This window comes from Phocoena phocoena, chromosome 2, assembly GCF_963924675.1.
Source record: "Phocoena phocoena chromosome 2, mPhoPho1.1, whole genome shotgun sequence".
Classification (NCBI taxonomy): Eukaryota; Metazoa; Chordata; class Mammalia; order Artiodactyla; family Phocoenidae; genus Phocoena; species Phocoena phocoena.
Genome location: NC_089220.1, coordinates 45,967,857 through 45,985,032, shown reverse-complemented (window position 1 = coordinate 45,985,032; position 17,176 = coordinate 45,967,857). Strand labels below are relative to the sequence as shown.

Here is a 17,176-nt window from a genome sequence, read left to right as displayed (position 1 = left end):
TAAAATTATGTCTTATTTTATTTTTACCTTTCTTCAGGTTTGGTTGGGATGTTCCAGTAATTCTGAGAAATTCGGAAGAGACCCAGTTCAACACAAGAGTTTTCAAAAAGCAAATGAGACAAGTCAAGAATCCTTTTGGCTTAGAGATCACCAGTCCATCTTCAGCTTCAATTACAAGTTGGTGGCTATTTTCCAAAGATTTTTCTCTCTTTCTATAGCCTTTTAATTAGCCCTTTAATTTTCTTTCTCTACTGCTTTCTCTTCCTCAGATTTAACAAACATTTATTGAGCCCCTATTCTGTTCCAGGAGCTATGCTATATACCAGAGATACAAAGACTAATAATTTACAAACCTTGCTCCTAAGGAGCTTATCAACTAGTAAACAGAGGCATTTGTATGAGAAAAATAAAGTATCACAGGTGTTAATAAGAGAAGTCTGTTAGGACACTGTGCCATTTTCATTGTTCTTCAGTGCAGTGAGAAAAGTAAGGCAGTGTAGTATAAGTATAGCTAATGTAAGGTTGCTACCCTTCTGAAGAACAGCCATCTTTTCATCTGAAATTATGGTATTTTGGTATTAAATGGTAATAATAAATGGTGGTTGTTTATTTCTGTACTTGGGGAAATAAATTGTCTGCAAGATCATCTAGGAAGCACTGGAGTAAAAGAAAGAAGGAAAAGGGTTAAGTTTGGGGAAGCATATATCAGAAAAGCTTCATAAAGAGGAGTGTGCTGTGTGTGTGTCTCCCTCTGTCTTATTTTTCTCACCCCCCCTTTTTCTTTTTTGGTGAGTAGAGTTTTGAGATAAGTAGGTGTTTATCTTTGGGGATTGGGGAAAATTCTAGGTAGAGAGAGAAGCACGAGCACAGCAATGAGATATAAACAGAATAATACATTAGAGAAACAATAAGTAGTTTGTTATGTATAAAACATAGGGTGGGACAGGTAAGAGAGAATAGTCAAGGAAAATTCAAGTTCTTTGTGTGGGTCCTCCATAGACAGATCCTATCGCCAAGGTAAGGAGTGCAGGAGGAGCAACAGGTTTTGGAAGAAAGGTAATGAATTCAGTTTTGAAATTGTGACTTTGAAATGCTTCTGTGACAGTTAAGTAGAGATATAGAGTAGGCAGTTCTCACACAGTTCTGTAGCTCTACAAGAATTTCTGGGCTAAGACCCTATCATTTTTCACACTTGCTCACATTTCTGGTACCTTCTAAACAAACAACCCCAAACTTCTTCAACTTGTCATCTTATTCTAGCCACTGTCCTCTTTCTCTTCCTCCCTTTGCAGCCAAGCTTCTTAAAAGTGGTTTGCATTTGCCTTCTCCTCTTAGCTCATTCCCTTTTACGCCTCAGATGATTGCGGTCTGATTTTTGCCTGTATCCCTGTACTGAGATGGCCTTCTCCAAGGTCACTAATTACTGCTTCAGCCCCCACCTCTGGTCCCCCCACCGTCGTAAAATCCAGGGGATGCATTTCCGGCCTGAGTTAGTGCTCTCTCTGCAGTGTTTAGCAGAGTTGGCCAGGCCTTCCTTCTTGACATCCTCTCCCTTGGCACCTGTGACCTTCTTGTCTAGTCATCTTCCAGCCTCTAACTTCTAGAATCAGTTGTCATCAGTGTACATAGTCAACAGGGATTATCAACCTTAAGTAAATCTTTTTTTTAATTAATTCATTCATTTATTTGTGGTTTTTTTTTGGCTGCGTTGGGTCTTCATTGCTGTGAGGGGCCTTTCTCTAGTTGCAGTGAGCGGGGGCTACTCTTCGTTTTGGTGCGTGGGCTTCTCATTGCTGTGGCTTCTCTTGCTGCGGAGCACAGGCTCTAGGCGTGCAGGCTTCAGAGTTGTGACACGCAGACTCAGTAGTTGTGGCTCACGTGCTGTAGAGCGCAGGCTCAGTAGTTGTGGCACATGGACTTAGTTGCTCCACGGCATACGGGATCTTCCCAGACCAGGGCTTTAACCCGTGTCCCCTGCATTGGCAGGCGGATTCTTAACCACTGTGCCACCAGGGAAGTCCAACCTTAAGTAAATCTTGATTTACGTTGAAAAAGTACAAAATTTCTTTTTCCTATTCCTTACCTATAAATATTGTATGATTACCCTATGACTTAAAGGAAACTAAGGACCTCTTTTCCCCCTCATGGTGGATAAGCAGTTCATTCTGACAATTTGCACTTAGGAATAACAAATTTCAAGATAGGACAGAGAAAACTAACTTGTTTAGAAAACATGCCTGATTAAGATGTGCAGAACTGTGGTGGTTTCCTGATCGCTAACCTCTATGGACACGTACTTAGACCTGCTATAATGTCACACATCTGGCTTTTGAGCAGGACTGCCAATAAAAAAAATCCACCAGCACAAAACTGTCCTTCCTGTAGCACAGTTCCACAATCCTGGAAACCCTGAAAAAGAAGAACTGTCACATCATGAGCAAATAAATACAGGCCACTTGTGAGCTAGAATGTGTGAGGAAATCCATCAGTCTGTCTTTCACGCAGAAAAAGTCTCAAATAGAGCCCACCCTGTAAATGTTAGAAGCAAATGAAAAGATACCCAGTAAGTAGAAGACCTCTCTGCTATGTCCAACACACTAGATGCTAACAGTAGCATTAGTGAAGTATGTGAAAAAAATTTTAAGTGTGCAGACTTGTTGCATGCTTACTGAAGTATTTTAATTTTTCAAATACTAATGCATATCATTCCTTTAAAAAAAATTGTTTATTTATTTATTTTTGGCTGTGTTGGGTCTTCGTTGCTGCACACGGGCTTTCTCTCATTGCGGTGAGCGGGGGCTACTCTTTGTTGTGGTGCACGGGCTTCTCGTTGTGGTGGCTTCTCTTGTTGCGGAGCACAGGCTCTAAGCATGAGGGCTTCAGTAGTTGCAGCACACGGGCTCAGTAGTTGTGGCTTGTGGCTTAGTTGCTCCGCGGCATGTGGGATCTTCCCAGACCAGGGATTGAACCCGTGTCCCCTGCATTGGCAGGCGGATTCTTAACCACTACACCACCATAGAAGTCCCTCTTTTTAAAATTGAAGTATAGTTGATTTACCATGTTGTATTAATTACGACTGTACAGCAAGGTGATTCAGTTATACATATATATACATTTTTAAAAATATATTTTTCCATTATGGTTTATCATAGGATATTGAATATAGTTCTCTGTGCTACACAGTAGGTTTATCCATTCTATGTATAAAAGCGTACTTCTGCTAACTGCAACCTCCCACTCCATCCCTCCCCCAACCCCCTCCCCCTTGGCAATCACCAGTCTGTTCTCTATGTCCGTGATTCTGTTTCTGTTTCATTGATAGGTTCATTTGTGTCGTATTTTAGATTCCACATATAAGTGATATCATATGGTATTTGTCTTTCTCTTTCTGACTGACTTTACTTAGTATCATAATCTCTAGGTCCATCCATGTTGCTGCAAATGGCATTATTTCATTCTTTTTTATGGCTGAGTAGTATTCCATCCTATATATGTACATCTTCGTTATCCATTCATCTGTTGATGGACATTTAGGTTGTTTCCATGTCTTAGCTATTGTGAATAGTGCTGCTGTGAACATAAGGGTGCATGTATCTTTTTGAATTATAGGTTTGTCTGGATATGCCCAGGAGTGGGATTGCTGGATCATATGGTAATTCTGTTTTTAGTTTTCTGAGGAGCCTCCATACTGTTTTCCATGGTGCTTGCAGCAACTTACATTCCCACCAACAGTGTAGGAGGGTTTCCTTTTCTCCACACCCTCTCTAGCATTTGTTATTTGTAGACTTTTTAATGATGCCCATTCTGACTGGTGTGAGGTGGTACCTCATTGTAGTTTTGCAATGCATGTCATTCTTTATCTATGTTCTGTGGGGAAATAAGAAGAACGTTTTGCTGGGAATTATACTCAGTAGAATAAAATTCATTTGTTTAAACTGTGGAATAGTGGATGTTATTGAAGGTGTCTAACCAGAACATTGAAATAATATTCTGAGCAATAATTGTGAGATTGTAAGAGGTTATTTCATTTGATGTGTAGATAGGTAGTTTAAAAATGCAAGTCTTTATTTTCACTGCTGTACCTAAGATGCCTGGCACATAGAGAAGGAAGGGTGAACATCTGGAGACCTGATTTACTTGAAAACAAAGCAGAGAATCAGTTTTAATCTTAGTTGTTTAGCTCTGTTTACTAGGCGTGGGTTGTTGGGATTGCTTTGTTATTATTTAATATATGTGGGTTTATGATGCTTCCATGTCCCTAGGGTAGAAGCTTTAATGACATTAAAAGTAAGTACTCAGGGACTTCCCTGTTGGCTCAGTGGTTAAGAGTCCACCTGCCATTAGCCTGACGCTTGGTGTTTTTCTTTGTTTATAATTGAGTAATTAAGAGACTGAGAAGCTGAGTAGAAAACAGTAGCTGAGAGGCTGTGAAGTTGAACAGAGCTTTTGAAATTTCTTAGGACAGGTGGAACCAAAATACTGAGTCCCATTCTTCCAAAGAATAGAGAATTTGACAAGTATCAGATGATTTTTGTTAGGGATTTCTGAAGAACTATACTTCAGGAATAATGATAAAAAAGAGCATTACACACACACACACACACACACCATTAATTACAGAAGGAAAGCTGAGAGAGAATGTTGTAAAAGTAATACAATAACCAAGAATTTTCTAAAACAGATAAAGGATTTGATGCCACAGACTCAAGAAACACTACAAACCCCAAGTAGAATAAATACAAAGAAAATCATTATAAGCACATCATAATAAAGCTGCTGAAAAACAAAAACAAAACAGCAAAAAGAAAAGAAAAAGAACCTGCCAATGCAGGGGACACGGGTTCGAGCCCTGGTCTGGGAAGATCTAACATGGCGCGGAGCACCTAAGCCTGTGTGCCACAACTACTGAGCCTGTGCTCTAGGCATGCGAGCCACAACTAGCTTGTGCCATGTGCCACAACTACTGAGGCCCGCATGCCTAGAGCCTGTGCTCTGCAACAAGAGAAGCCGCCACAGTGAGAAGCCCGCGCACCGCAATGAAGACTAGCCCCCGCTCACCGCAACTACAGAAAGCCTGTGCACAGCAACAAATGCCCCACACAGCCAAATAAATAAATAAAATAAATAAATTTATTTTTAAAAAAAGTAAGTACTCAGGGTATATTAGTTGAGTTGAATTGACTTAAAGGGAGCTAAGGACCTTTTTTTCCCCCAGTGGTAGATGAGGGGTTCATTCTGACATTTTGCACTTAGGAAGAACAAATTTCAAGATAGGACAGAGAAAACTAACTTGTTTAGAAAACATTCCTGATTAAAATGTGCAGAACTGTGGTGGTTCAGGAATTCTGCTGTCCTTTTGTAAACAGCTCCCTTGTGCAAGATGACACACATAGCATTTTTGGAGGAATTTGTGAACCTCTCTTCCCTACAACCTAAAATTTTCAGCTCCCAGTACTCCCTCCGGTTTTATTATCCTCATGCATGATCTCCTCGTATATAGTTCTTCTTTCTCAGGGCTTCTTCTTCAAGGTTTGTGGCTTTTCTGCCCTAGGGTTTCTCCTTTTTTAATGGCTCAACTCATTTGACTGTAGTCCTTTTTTTCTTCCAGTTTTTTGCAAGGCTATCTTTTGTGCTGTGCTTTACTTGGCTGTTACAGCTAGGCACGTAAGGGCAGGTTGAGAGAGGTCACATCCATGCTGCCTCACCTAATTTGGCTTCTGAATTTTCTGGTTTATGGCTGTGCCCCAGTATTGTTAATGATCTGTTATTGATCTGTTAGATCAACAGATCTAAGATGCCGTTGTGTCCACACTGAATTATAGAAGATTAAGAAAATGTAAGAATGGGAATTCTATTTGCAAAGAAGTGGGAAGAACTAAAGGGAGACATTCTCTTGTCAGTCTGTTAATGGAAAAGTTTATGAAAGATTGTACGGAGTAGAATTTTATAGATTCTGTAGTTCTTTTTGTTAACCTATTAATTTCAGAGACATATTATGTTAAAGTATGAGTAATATCCAGTGGTGAGTAGACTCTGACACTCCCTATTGTAGTCAGATGTACAAATTCTGTACACAAGTCTTGTATGCAGCTCTGAACCGCTGGAACTCTGATTCTTTTTACAAAGCAAACACACTGGGTAGGTTTCTATGTTCTGTAAGTTGAGTTTTTATATATTTTTTTTAACGTTTATCCTTCCATTGTTCTTTTTTTAGTGTAAGTGAAACCATATATATAGATATTCTCTCCTGTGAGATAAACAGTAACATATATATACTTCCCTTCACCTTGTTTTTTTCATTTAACAATATATTCCGAAGATTGTTCCACGATAGTACATGCAGATATTTTGATATGGCTCAATTCTTTTTTAAGAGTTACAGTACTTCATTATAAAGTATTCCAGAATGGCCATCATCAAAAAATCTACAAACAGTAAATGCTGGAGAGGGTGTGGAGAAAAGGGAACACTCTTGCACTGTTGGTGGGAATGTAAATTGATACAGCCACTATGGAGAACAGTACGGAGGTTCCTTAAAAAACTACAAATAGGACTACCATACGACGCAGCAATCCCACTACTGGGCATATACCCTGAGAAAACCACAATTCAAAAAGAGTCATGTACCACAAAGTTCATTGCAGCTCTATTTACAGTAGCCAGGAGATGGAAGCAACCTAAGCGTCCATCGACAGATGAATTCATAAAGAAGATGTGGCACATACATACAATGGAATATTACTCAGCCATAAAAAGAAACGAAATTGAGTTATTTGTAGTGAGGTGGATGGACCTAGAGACTGTCATACAGAGTGAAATAAGTCAGAAAGAGAAAAACAAATACTGTATGCTAACACATATATACAGAATCTAAAAAAAAAAATGGTTCTGAAGAACCTAGGAGCAGGACAGGAATAAAGATGCAGACATAGAGAATGTGCTTGAGGACACGGGGAAGGGGAAGGGTAAGCTGGGACGAAGTGAGAGAGTAGCATGGACAGATATACACTACCAAATGTAAAATAGATAGCTATTGGGAAGCAGCCGCATAGCACAGAGAGATCAGCTCGGTGCTTTGTGGCCACCTAGAGGGGTGGGATAGGGAGGATGGGAGGGAGATGCAAGAGGGAGGAGATATGGGGATATATGTATATGTATAGCTGATTCACTTTCTTATAAAGCAGAAACTAACACACCATTGTAAAGCAGTTATTCTCCAATAAAGATGTTAAACAAAAATAAAGTATTCCATATTTTATTCATTTAATCCCTTATTGATAGATATTTGGGTGGGTTCCAGCATTTTGCTATAACTAGTGCTCTAAACATAGATCTTTTCACATTTTTTTGCATTTTTGCCAGTAATACAATAATATTAAGAAATCATTTTCTGGGTTCCTTTTTTTTTTTCTTTTTCTACTTTTTTTTTATATGCCTTTTATATTTTTTCCTGTCCTGTCTACGTCCAACTTTTTTTCCTTTCCTCACGTTTTGTGGTTCTTTAGTGACATAGAGGAAAGTATGTGTGATTTTAATATATATGTATACATATACACATATATATAATTTGTATTAATAGAGTGTTCCTCTTCAGCTATTCAATAGTTAATCAAGAAGAATAACTAACTGAATTTTCCATTCTTGAATTAATACCTGATGTTGGGCATCATTTAAAAATTTGAAATCAAATTCTGTTCCAATTACCTATGTGAAATTCCTGCCAATTAAGATTTTTGCTTAACGATGATTAGAAATTGCTCTATGTTGCTGCTACTGTACATGTTCAGAACCTGAGACTCTGTATACATACTACTGAATAGTGAGAAGAAAAGTGTAAAGCTCGATTTTGGTGTCCTGTAGAGCAGCGGTCCCCAACCCTTTTGGCACCAGGGACCCGTTTCATGGAAGACAGTTTTTCCACGGGACAGGGTTGGGGGGATGGCTCAGGCGGTAACGTGAGCGATGGGGGGTGGCAGATGAAGCTTCTGTCTCTCGCCTGCTGCTCATCTCCGGCTGTGCGGCCTGGTTCCTAATAGGCTACGGCAGACGGCTGCCCATCCATGGCCCAGGGTTGGGGACCCCTGCTGTAGAGCATCTGCTTGTGTTTGTGTATCTCCTTCCAACTCATACTCTTGATCACCTTTTAAAAAATACATAATGTATCAATAAAAATTCCTATTTGCAAACAACAGAAATGACTCCAAGGACATTGAGTAGCTTACAGAATTGCCCGTAGGTTTGGAGAGCCATAATCAGAGACCAAGGCTGTTCAGCCAGGAACAATGACCAAAACCATGCCCTTTTGCTCTGGTAAGTATGCCATGGCCACTGAGCACTAGATATTGCAGCTTGCACTGCCAGCAGTATGAGACATTGGATGCTGCTGCCCTTGAACTTAATATTGCTACAACTGCAATGAGCAAGGGAAAAAATCATATAGGTGCCGCATAGTAAGTCCTATGTAAGTGTTAGGTAAATAGGTAAAACTATATAAGATAATTTGAATGTCCACTTATAACTTATATATCCACTTAATCGGGTTTACTTAAGTTGTAATATATTTTACTATGCTGAAAGCAAACAAATGAATGAGGGCAACACTATTAAACCCTCCATGTTTTGGAATCTCCACTCTTTCCTTAGGATATTTTGCATATTACATGGGACATTAACTGTGTGACAGGAGTATATCAGTGTTGTCAATGAGTATGTTAACGTTAGTAAGGCTCAATTTCTTCTTAATGTTTTTCCTACTCCACTGATCATCTTCTGGACCGCATGGGTTGTATGCATCCACTTTTAGAGACAGCTCTATTACTTCTTGTAGTTAGGATTACATACACTATTAGAGTGGTAGGTTATCAATAGTGAACTGTATTTCAGTTTTTGAAATTTATGTGGGAAGAGTCTTGAAGTCATCAAAAAAAATCTTTATAACTTCCAAGAATAAATATAAAATAATGTAAATTAGAGTTTACTGACAGCGCTTTAAAATTGTGTAGACATTGAAGTTTTTATATCTTTTGTTTTAGAGACCATTTCCTTCATTTATAGGCACATACCCTTTAATGAGTTCCTTTAACTGCCGTCAGCCTGGCCAGCAACCAAAAGGAAGCTTTTTGTTACTGGCTATGTATAATTGTAGTAGACATAGCATTAGGTAATTTTCTTCTCTTTGTCTCGTTTGTTTTCCACAGCTGGCATAACTTTGACAACAGATTGCCTTGAAGATAGCCTCCTTACTTGCTACTGGGGGTGCAGTGTTCAAAAATTATATGAAGCTCTGCAGAAGCACTTTTATTGCTTCCGAATAAACACTCCTCAAGCATTAGAAGATGCTCTGTATAGTGAATATCTCTATCAAGAGCAGTATTTGTATCCTTTTATCTGATATATCCATTAGCACATGAAGATTTTAGACATTAGACTTTTTATGGATAAAATAGTGTTGCTAAGTTATTATTTATCCCCTTTGGTATATTGTATTTTTGCTTATAGTGGCAATTTCTCTTTACATCTTCAAAAAGTATTAAAAAGGACAGCAAAGAAGAAATATATTGCCAGTTACCAAAAGATACTAAAATTGAAGACTTTGGTACAGTGCCCAGATCTCGCTATCCATTGGTAGCACTGTTGACCCTAGCTGATGAAGATAACCGAGAAATTTATGATATTGTAAGTAATTTTAAAATTGTGGAAACATTAACTTTTAAGTGATTTGGATGATGGTTCTTAATTATTTGGTGAAATAGAAAAAGGTTTATTTTAATTTCTGAGGATATATATTTGGCCTGGACACATTTTTTTTGGAAAATGAATACAGGGCAAGTACACTTGTATGTGTTTTATATGTGTAATGCTCCTTCAGAGCATGACTTGTTTTTTTCCATATGGATTGCAAGAATATGATTTTATTTAGAAAATGAAAGATAGACTTGAATTACATTAATTTCATCATCCTATATTCTGTCATTTTTGCCACATAGAAAAAGGTCTGTTAGGAAGCATGTTTATTCCTAGCATTTTTAGCACTGAATAAATAAGCATTGTAATGATCTGAAGGGCTTGATTTTAAGACAGTATCCACTCTTTTCTTTGCATGTTTGCAGTCATCTTGGTTCCATCATAGCCCCTGCTGCACCTACATCTTATATGTGTTTGGTCCCTATATTTTCAGTAATTATTTTAATCTCCTTTTCTCATTATGTGCTAATTATTTCTTTAGTCTGGTAGTTTATCCCAATTAGGAAGATAAAAGCATGTTAGAGGTCTAAAAGGTCCTGAGCCTGACATTTCTATAAGTATGGTAGAAGCTTGTACGTGAAATAAACTTTTGGTGAAATCCTATCATGATTAGAATGGCTTTATACACAATTTACTACTTTTCTGAAGTGCATGAAATAGATATGTTGGTGAATAAAGATATGGTAACATTTTTATGACACTTTGTAATATACAAAGTACATTCGCTACCATTAACATATTTATTCCTTCCAACAACTTTGTGTGTTAGGGCATCTGTCTTATAGACACTGAAAGAGACTAAAGAAAACTCCCAGGCATTCAGGAAATAAGAGATGGAAGCAGGGCTCGATTCTGAGCCTTTGTAGTCCTGTGGCAGTATGCTTTGTTTTTAACAGGAGTATCTCACCAAAACCAGCACACATTGAGCTTTGGAAGGTACACACCCTAACTGGGAGATCTAGACCCTGCTCAATAAGTTATGCCTCTGTAGTTTTTTGGGGAACGGGGTTAATTTTATCAAATTGAAGTTCCATTGAGCTGAAGTCAGTTTGTTTTTTCCAAATAAAAGTCATACTAACAGCAGTGTATTTCCAGAACCTAACAGAGTGCCTGAAACACAATAGGTGCTCAGTAAATTTGATAAGTGAAAAAAAAAAGTCATACCAAGCAATGTTAGTGAGCCACATAGAGCCTCACAGCCAAGCTCCTGAATAGTCCATAGGAGAGCTCTTCTGGTTGTCTCCCCTCTCCCTCCCTTTGGCCCTCCCACTCTTTTCAACTGAAGATAAATAAGACCTATTAAGTTGGTGTTTGATATGTCCAGCCTTTCCGTCCTTCACTCTGCCTACCTGGGCAAGATAGCCCTTCTCTCACCACTGTGTCCCCCATCTCTTCTAAGCTCCCCTACTTCTTTCCTTTCATTCGAAACAGAAAGGGTCAGATCTGTCACCTTCCTCTCAGCTTCCCCTGTGGTTCCTTTCCCTCTCGCTGCTGGTGCTCTTTGTCAACGTGAGTACTCAGACTCTTCCTTATTTTCTAACTTTCCTCCTCAGTCTAAACAGAGAAGGAGAGAGAGAGAGAGAGAGAGAGAGAGAGAGAGAGTGAGTGTGTGTGTGTGTGTGTGTGTGTGTGTGTGTGTGTGTGTGTGTGTTTGGTGTTGGGAGGTGTAAAATACATATAACATAAAGTTGACCATTTTAACCACTTTTCAGTGTACAGTTCAGTGGCATTCTAAACAGGGAAAGATTTGCTCTCAGGTCCCTGATGCAACTGAAATGAAGTCTACTGGCCCGGCTGTGGTTGGGGGAGGCTTATTCCCACAGGGCAGACAAAGTACCTGGCTCTCAGGTCCTTTGTATACACCTCCCTGCCTGGGTCCTTCTCTGTATCTTCTGTTCTTATCAGTAGGTTCCCTTCTTTTTTTCCTGTTAATCCTTGCTTCTCGCTTTCTTATCTCTCAGGTGGGGCCTAACACTGGCACTAAAGCATATTAGTATATTTTGTATGAATGTTCTCTGTTCTTAATTTTAAAAGCAAATTGGGCATTTGGTTTTTCAGTATTTTATCTGGGGTCAGAAATTCTAAATCTAAAAAAGAAATTTTTTAACTCTCTCACTCCTATTGTAACAGTAATAAATTACATTCAGATTGTGTAGTTAGGAACCAGTTTGTATTTTAGGTAGATAAGGAAAGTAGGGATTGTCACTGCAAGACCTTGACTTAAATTTTTTTTTCATTTTTACTAAATTATACTAGTTTGTTTTCTGTACTACTCAAATGATACATGTTTGTGGCAGGAGATAGAAGTAGAAAATCTAGATAAGCCAAAAGGGAAAAAAAGAAAATCACCTGTATTCTGTCATCCAAAGATAACCACTGTGAATATTTGTATCTTTCTAGACCTTTATGTATGTAATTTTAAAACAAAAATGGGATCAAATTGTCCATACTATTTTGGGATCTGCTTTCATTTAATAGTATGTTTTAAACATCTTTTCCATATCAAATATAAATCTACAACTATATATATATTCATAACTAGCATGATAGTAGCTTCAGAGGCTTTTAATGTTAAATTAAATGGCAGGATTGTTAGTAGTAGGTGATAACATTACTATCTTTTACCAATCCTGTCATTTTGATTTAGTATTAAAAGCCTCTGAAGTCACTGCCAAATTAATAAATCCTTATAAGGCTGTAAAGGATATTGTATGTTTACAACCATAATAGGGTTGTTGTTGTTTTTTAACTTTCTTTATGGACATAATTTCAAAAACTTGCAAAAATAAAAAAGTAGAAGAACATCCATATACCCTTTACCCTGATCTCCTATTGTTAATTGTTAACATTTGCACCATTTTCACTATTTGCCCACATACGTATTTATGGGTGTATGTGTATATATATATTTTTAATGAATTGAGAATAAGTTGTATACATGATGATTCTTAACACCCAAATACTTCAGTGTGTTTTCCTAATAATGGGGATATTCTCTTGTATAACTACAATATGGTTATCTACTTTATAAATCTAACATTGATATAATATTTTATCTAATCTATTATAATATATATTCCAAGTTGTCAGTCTGTCTAACAGTATTCTTTACAACATGTTTTCCCCTCCAGTACAGATTCTAGTCTAGAGTCAGATGTCGTATTTGTCACGTATCTTTGACCTCCTTTAATCTGAAACATTTCCATAGCCTTTCTTTTGTCTTTTATGACATCAGCATTTTTGAAGAATAGAGTCACATGCACACACTGTTTTTGTAAAATAGAACATTTCTCATTTTGTCTGATGTTTCATCATGATTAGATTGGAGTTGAGCATTCTCAGCCAGTGTACCACGCAGGTGATGATGTGTGCGTTTCAGGGCATCACCTGTAGAAGAATGGGAGGTTCTTTTCCCTCATTGGTGATGTAAATTTTGATCTCTCAGTCAAGGTGTTATCCAATTTTCCACTGTTTCCTTTTTTTTCCCTCCCTTGCAAGTAATAAGCAGTGTGTGGGGAGGCGCTTTAAGACCATACAAATATCCTGTTCTTTAGTAAAATTTCCCCCTGGATTTAATATCCATTAATGATTCTTACCAGATTTCATCTTTACCATGATGGTTGCAAAATGATTGTTTTCCAGGGCTTCCCTAGTGGCGCAGTGGTTGAGAGTCTGCCTGCCGATGCAGGGGACATGGGTTCGTGCCCCGGTCCGGGAAGATCCCACATGCCGTGGAGCGGCTGGGCCCGTGAGCCATGGCCGCTGAGCCTGTGCGTCCGGAATCTGTGCTCCACAACGGGAGAGGCCACAACAGTGAGAGGCCCAACGGGAGAGGCCACAACAGTGAGAGGCCCGCGTACCGCAAAAAAAAAAAAAAAAAAAAAAAAAAGATTATTTTCCAACTCCAGCCCTCCAGTCAGCCCTCGGCATTCTATTACAAGCAAGAGTCCTCCGATTTACCTCTTTGTTTATCTATTTGTTATCCTCATGGCCTCATGAATTCCTTTTTCCCCCAGTGGTTTATAATTCATTACTGAATATGATTATTTTGGTCCTCAAACTGCCCTTTCCTTATTTCCTGCCCCAAACTGAGGATTTATAGTCAAAAGCTGTGTCCATAAATTACTCAGATTAGTTCTCTCAAAAGTCAAAAAACTATATAAAGTGGTATACTCAGATGTTGCTTTTATCCCTTACCCCCATTCTCATACACCCCAATTCTTGTACAGATAATCAAGTTCATTGTTTTCTGGTTTATCCTTCCTATGTTTCTTATTGTAATGATAAGAAAATACAGATATCTTTCTGTTTCTTCTTATTTTTCCTTCTTTCTTACACAAAAGGTAGCACCCTATATATACTATACATGTTCTTGCTTTTTTCACTTACAGCTGCCTAGCACTTTATTGTATGTAGGGTATCCATGTATGACAGTTATTCAGCCAGTCTCCTGCGGTTGGACATTCAGGTAGTTTCCAGTATTCTGCAATAACAGATAATCTTGCACTGAATAACCTGTGTGTCCGTATTTTAACATTGTTGAGGTTATGTGGTTGAAGGCTAAGTAAATACATTTCTTTCTGTTACATACTGCCAAATTCCCCTCCATTGGAATTGTACCTTTGGAGTTGTATTTTTTTTTTTTAACACATTTCCACCAGCAATATATGTGAGTGATGACTTCTCCATAGAGTGTACTGACAAGCTTTTCAATTTTCGTTAACCTGATGAGAAAGAAATTATATCTCAGTCAAGTTTTAATTTTCATTTATCATATTGTGAGTGAAATGAACATCTTTTAATATGGCTAAGGACCATGTTTTTATCTTTTTGTATATTATCTGTTCATGTCTTTTGCCCATTTCTCTATAGGATTTTTATTCACTTTTTCTTCAATTTTTAAAAGTTCTTTATAAATTAGAGATATTAACCCCAAGTCTGTGATATACGTTGTGAATATATATTTCAGCTTGTCATATGTCTTTTGACTTTGCTTATAGTGCTTTTTGTCATGCAAATTTTATATTTTTATGTAGTTAGGTTTGTCAGATTTATCTGCCTCTGGGTTTGGGTCATAGTTGGAAAGTCTTTTTCTACACTGAAACTAAAAAGAAATTCACATGTTTTTCCTAGTACTTGTGTAGTTTTATTTTTCACAATTAGATTTCTTATGCTTTTGGAGTTTATTCTTATGTATGGAATGAGGAATGCATCTAATTTTATATTTTTCCAAACAGCTATCCAGTTGCCCCAATACTTTTTATTAAGAAGGCTCTCTTTGTTTAATGATTTGAGATGCTACCTTTGTCATATTTGTATATATAGTTATGTCTGTTTCTGGACTGTTTATTCTGTTCCATCCATCTGTCTATTCATGTGCCAGTACCACACTGTTTTAATTTTAGAGGCTTTGTAGTGTGCTTTAATATCTGACTGAGCTTAGTCCCTCTCATAGCTTTCTTTTCAATATTTCCCTAGCTATTCTTTTTTTTTAATTTATTTATTCATTTTTGGCTGCATTGGGTCTTTGTTCTTCCACATGGGCTTTCTCTCGTTGAAACGAGCAGGGGCTACTCTTCATTGCGGTGCGCGGGCTTTTCATCGCGGTGGCTTCTCTTGTTGCGGAGCACAGTCTCTAGGCGCGTGGGCTGCAGTAGTTGTGGTGTGCAGGCTCAGTAGTTGTGGCTCGCGGGCTCAGTAGTTGTGGCGCACGGGCTTAGCTGCTCTGTGGCATGTGGGATCTTCCTGGACCAGGGCTCGAACCCATGTCCCGCATTAGCAGGAGGATTCTTAACCACTGCGCCACCAGGGAAGCCCCTTTCCTAGCTGTTCTTATGTTTTATTTTTCCATATGAAAATTTTAGTCAACTTATACAGCTGTATAAAAACTAATTGCTATTTTTGCTGAAATAACATTGAATTTGTAAATTTGAGTATAAATAAAATAATTCTGGCAAAAATATGTAACTGGGTCCTCTTTTGTGACTGTGATTTAAGGAACTTATTGTAAGTTTTCTAATTTATCAACCTCTTATTTTTATTTGAGAAGTATTTTTCACATATCTGTTAAATAATATAAGGAGGTATGTACTGACTGGTGTTCAATTTTTATCTTAGATTTCCATGGTGTCAGTAATTCATATTCCTGATGAGACTTATAAACTCTCCTGTAGAATATTGTATCAATATTTACTCCTGGCTCAAGGTCAATTTCATGATCTTAAGGTAAGTTGTACCCTCTAGTCTTTATCCTCTGTCTTTTTTGTTTGCAGAGTTTCAAAGAATGACTATCTATAAAGGGATAATATTTTTCAGTTAGTTATCATAGAAGTTAGCTATTATTTGTTATTGGATTTGCTAGCTCATGAATTTTTAGCACGTCTTATGACCCCCAGATTTGAAGCATAATTGTCATTTGTAATATCTTTACATGTGTTTCTTTGATTTTCAGCAACTTTTCATGTCGGCAAATAATAACTCCACTCCCTCCAGCAGTTCCTCTCCAGAGGAAAAAAACACAGACCGAAGTTTGCTGGAAAAGGCTGGACTATCTGAAAGTGAGATGGAGCCTCCAGAAGAGAATAGCAAGGACTGCGTGGTTTGCCAGAATGGGACCGTGAACTGGGTGCTCTTGCCATGTAGACACACGTGCTTGTGTGATGGCTGCGTTAAGTATTTTCAGCAGTGCCCAATGTGCAGGCAGTTCGTTCGAGAATCTTTTGCACTTTGCAGTCAAAAAGAGCAAGGTAAAGACAAACTGAAAAGTCTCTGAGGATGTTGTTACAACTGAGAAGTACACTTCCCACTGAAGATGCAGTGTTCTTGTGTTCTTGGAACTAATCATAACATGGAATCTACAGTGTTAACCGTCAGTGAAAATTCTATTTTAACTTCATATTTGTACGGTACATGGATGGTGAAAATTAATTATTCCTTGCTGTTCAGTATGGCAAATACTGGAATCCCATTCTGGGTCAGTGCATAAAAATTCATTCAACCTCTTGAGAAGAATGTAAACATTTGGCCTTTTATCAGCTAGAGGATTTCACGTAATGTTGATTAGAAAAATTCTGAAAAGCAATCCATCTAAAATTCAAGGAAGTAAAAGTCTTAAGATTTCTGAATGTTTTTCCTTTGACGAAATCTAGAATGCAGTTGGGTAAAAATGAAATCCTTCTTAAAATAATTGTATGTTCTCTGGTTTACAAAAGAGTTGGAAAGGGCTTCTAACTTTAAATCCTTTCCTGAAATATCCGTTTTTATAAATATCCAGCTGTTCGGTTTCTAATTTTCCTTATAATTATAGTCACATAAACACAAGTCTTAATTTTTAAATATAGCTTCTTAAACATAAATGCAAGAAACAATTCTTGACTGTTCTCAGTGTATCATAGACTTAAATGATACTCATTTATAGGAAGCAGATATATAA

The 17,176-nt window shown here is 37.8% G+C and overlaps 1 protein-coding gene across 1 annotated transcript in view; it reads left to right on the top strand.

Moving 5' to 3' along the window:
• Window positions 1–16,862, top strand: part of CGRRF1 (cell growth regulator with ring finger domain 1) — a 28,683-nt gene extending 11,821 nt beyond the window's left edge. The window contains exons 2-6 of the mRNA XM_065872466.1: window positions 38–177; window positions 9,198–9,375; window positions 9,528–9,675; window positions 15,862–15,969; window positions 16,196–16,862. Of these exons, the coding sequence (XP_065728538.1) occupies window positions 38–177; window positions 9,198–9,375; window positions 9,528–9,675; window positions 15,862–15,969; window positions 16,196–16,516 (895 nt within the window). The 3' untranslated portion in view covers window positions 16,517–16,862. The remainder of the gene's footprint in view (window positions 1–37; window positions 178–9,197; window positions 9,376–9,527; window positions 9,676–15,861; window positions 15,970–16,195) is intronic.
• Window positions 16,863–17,176: the final 314 nt, after the last annotated feature.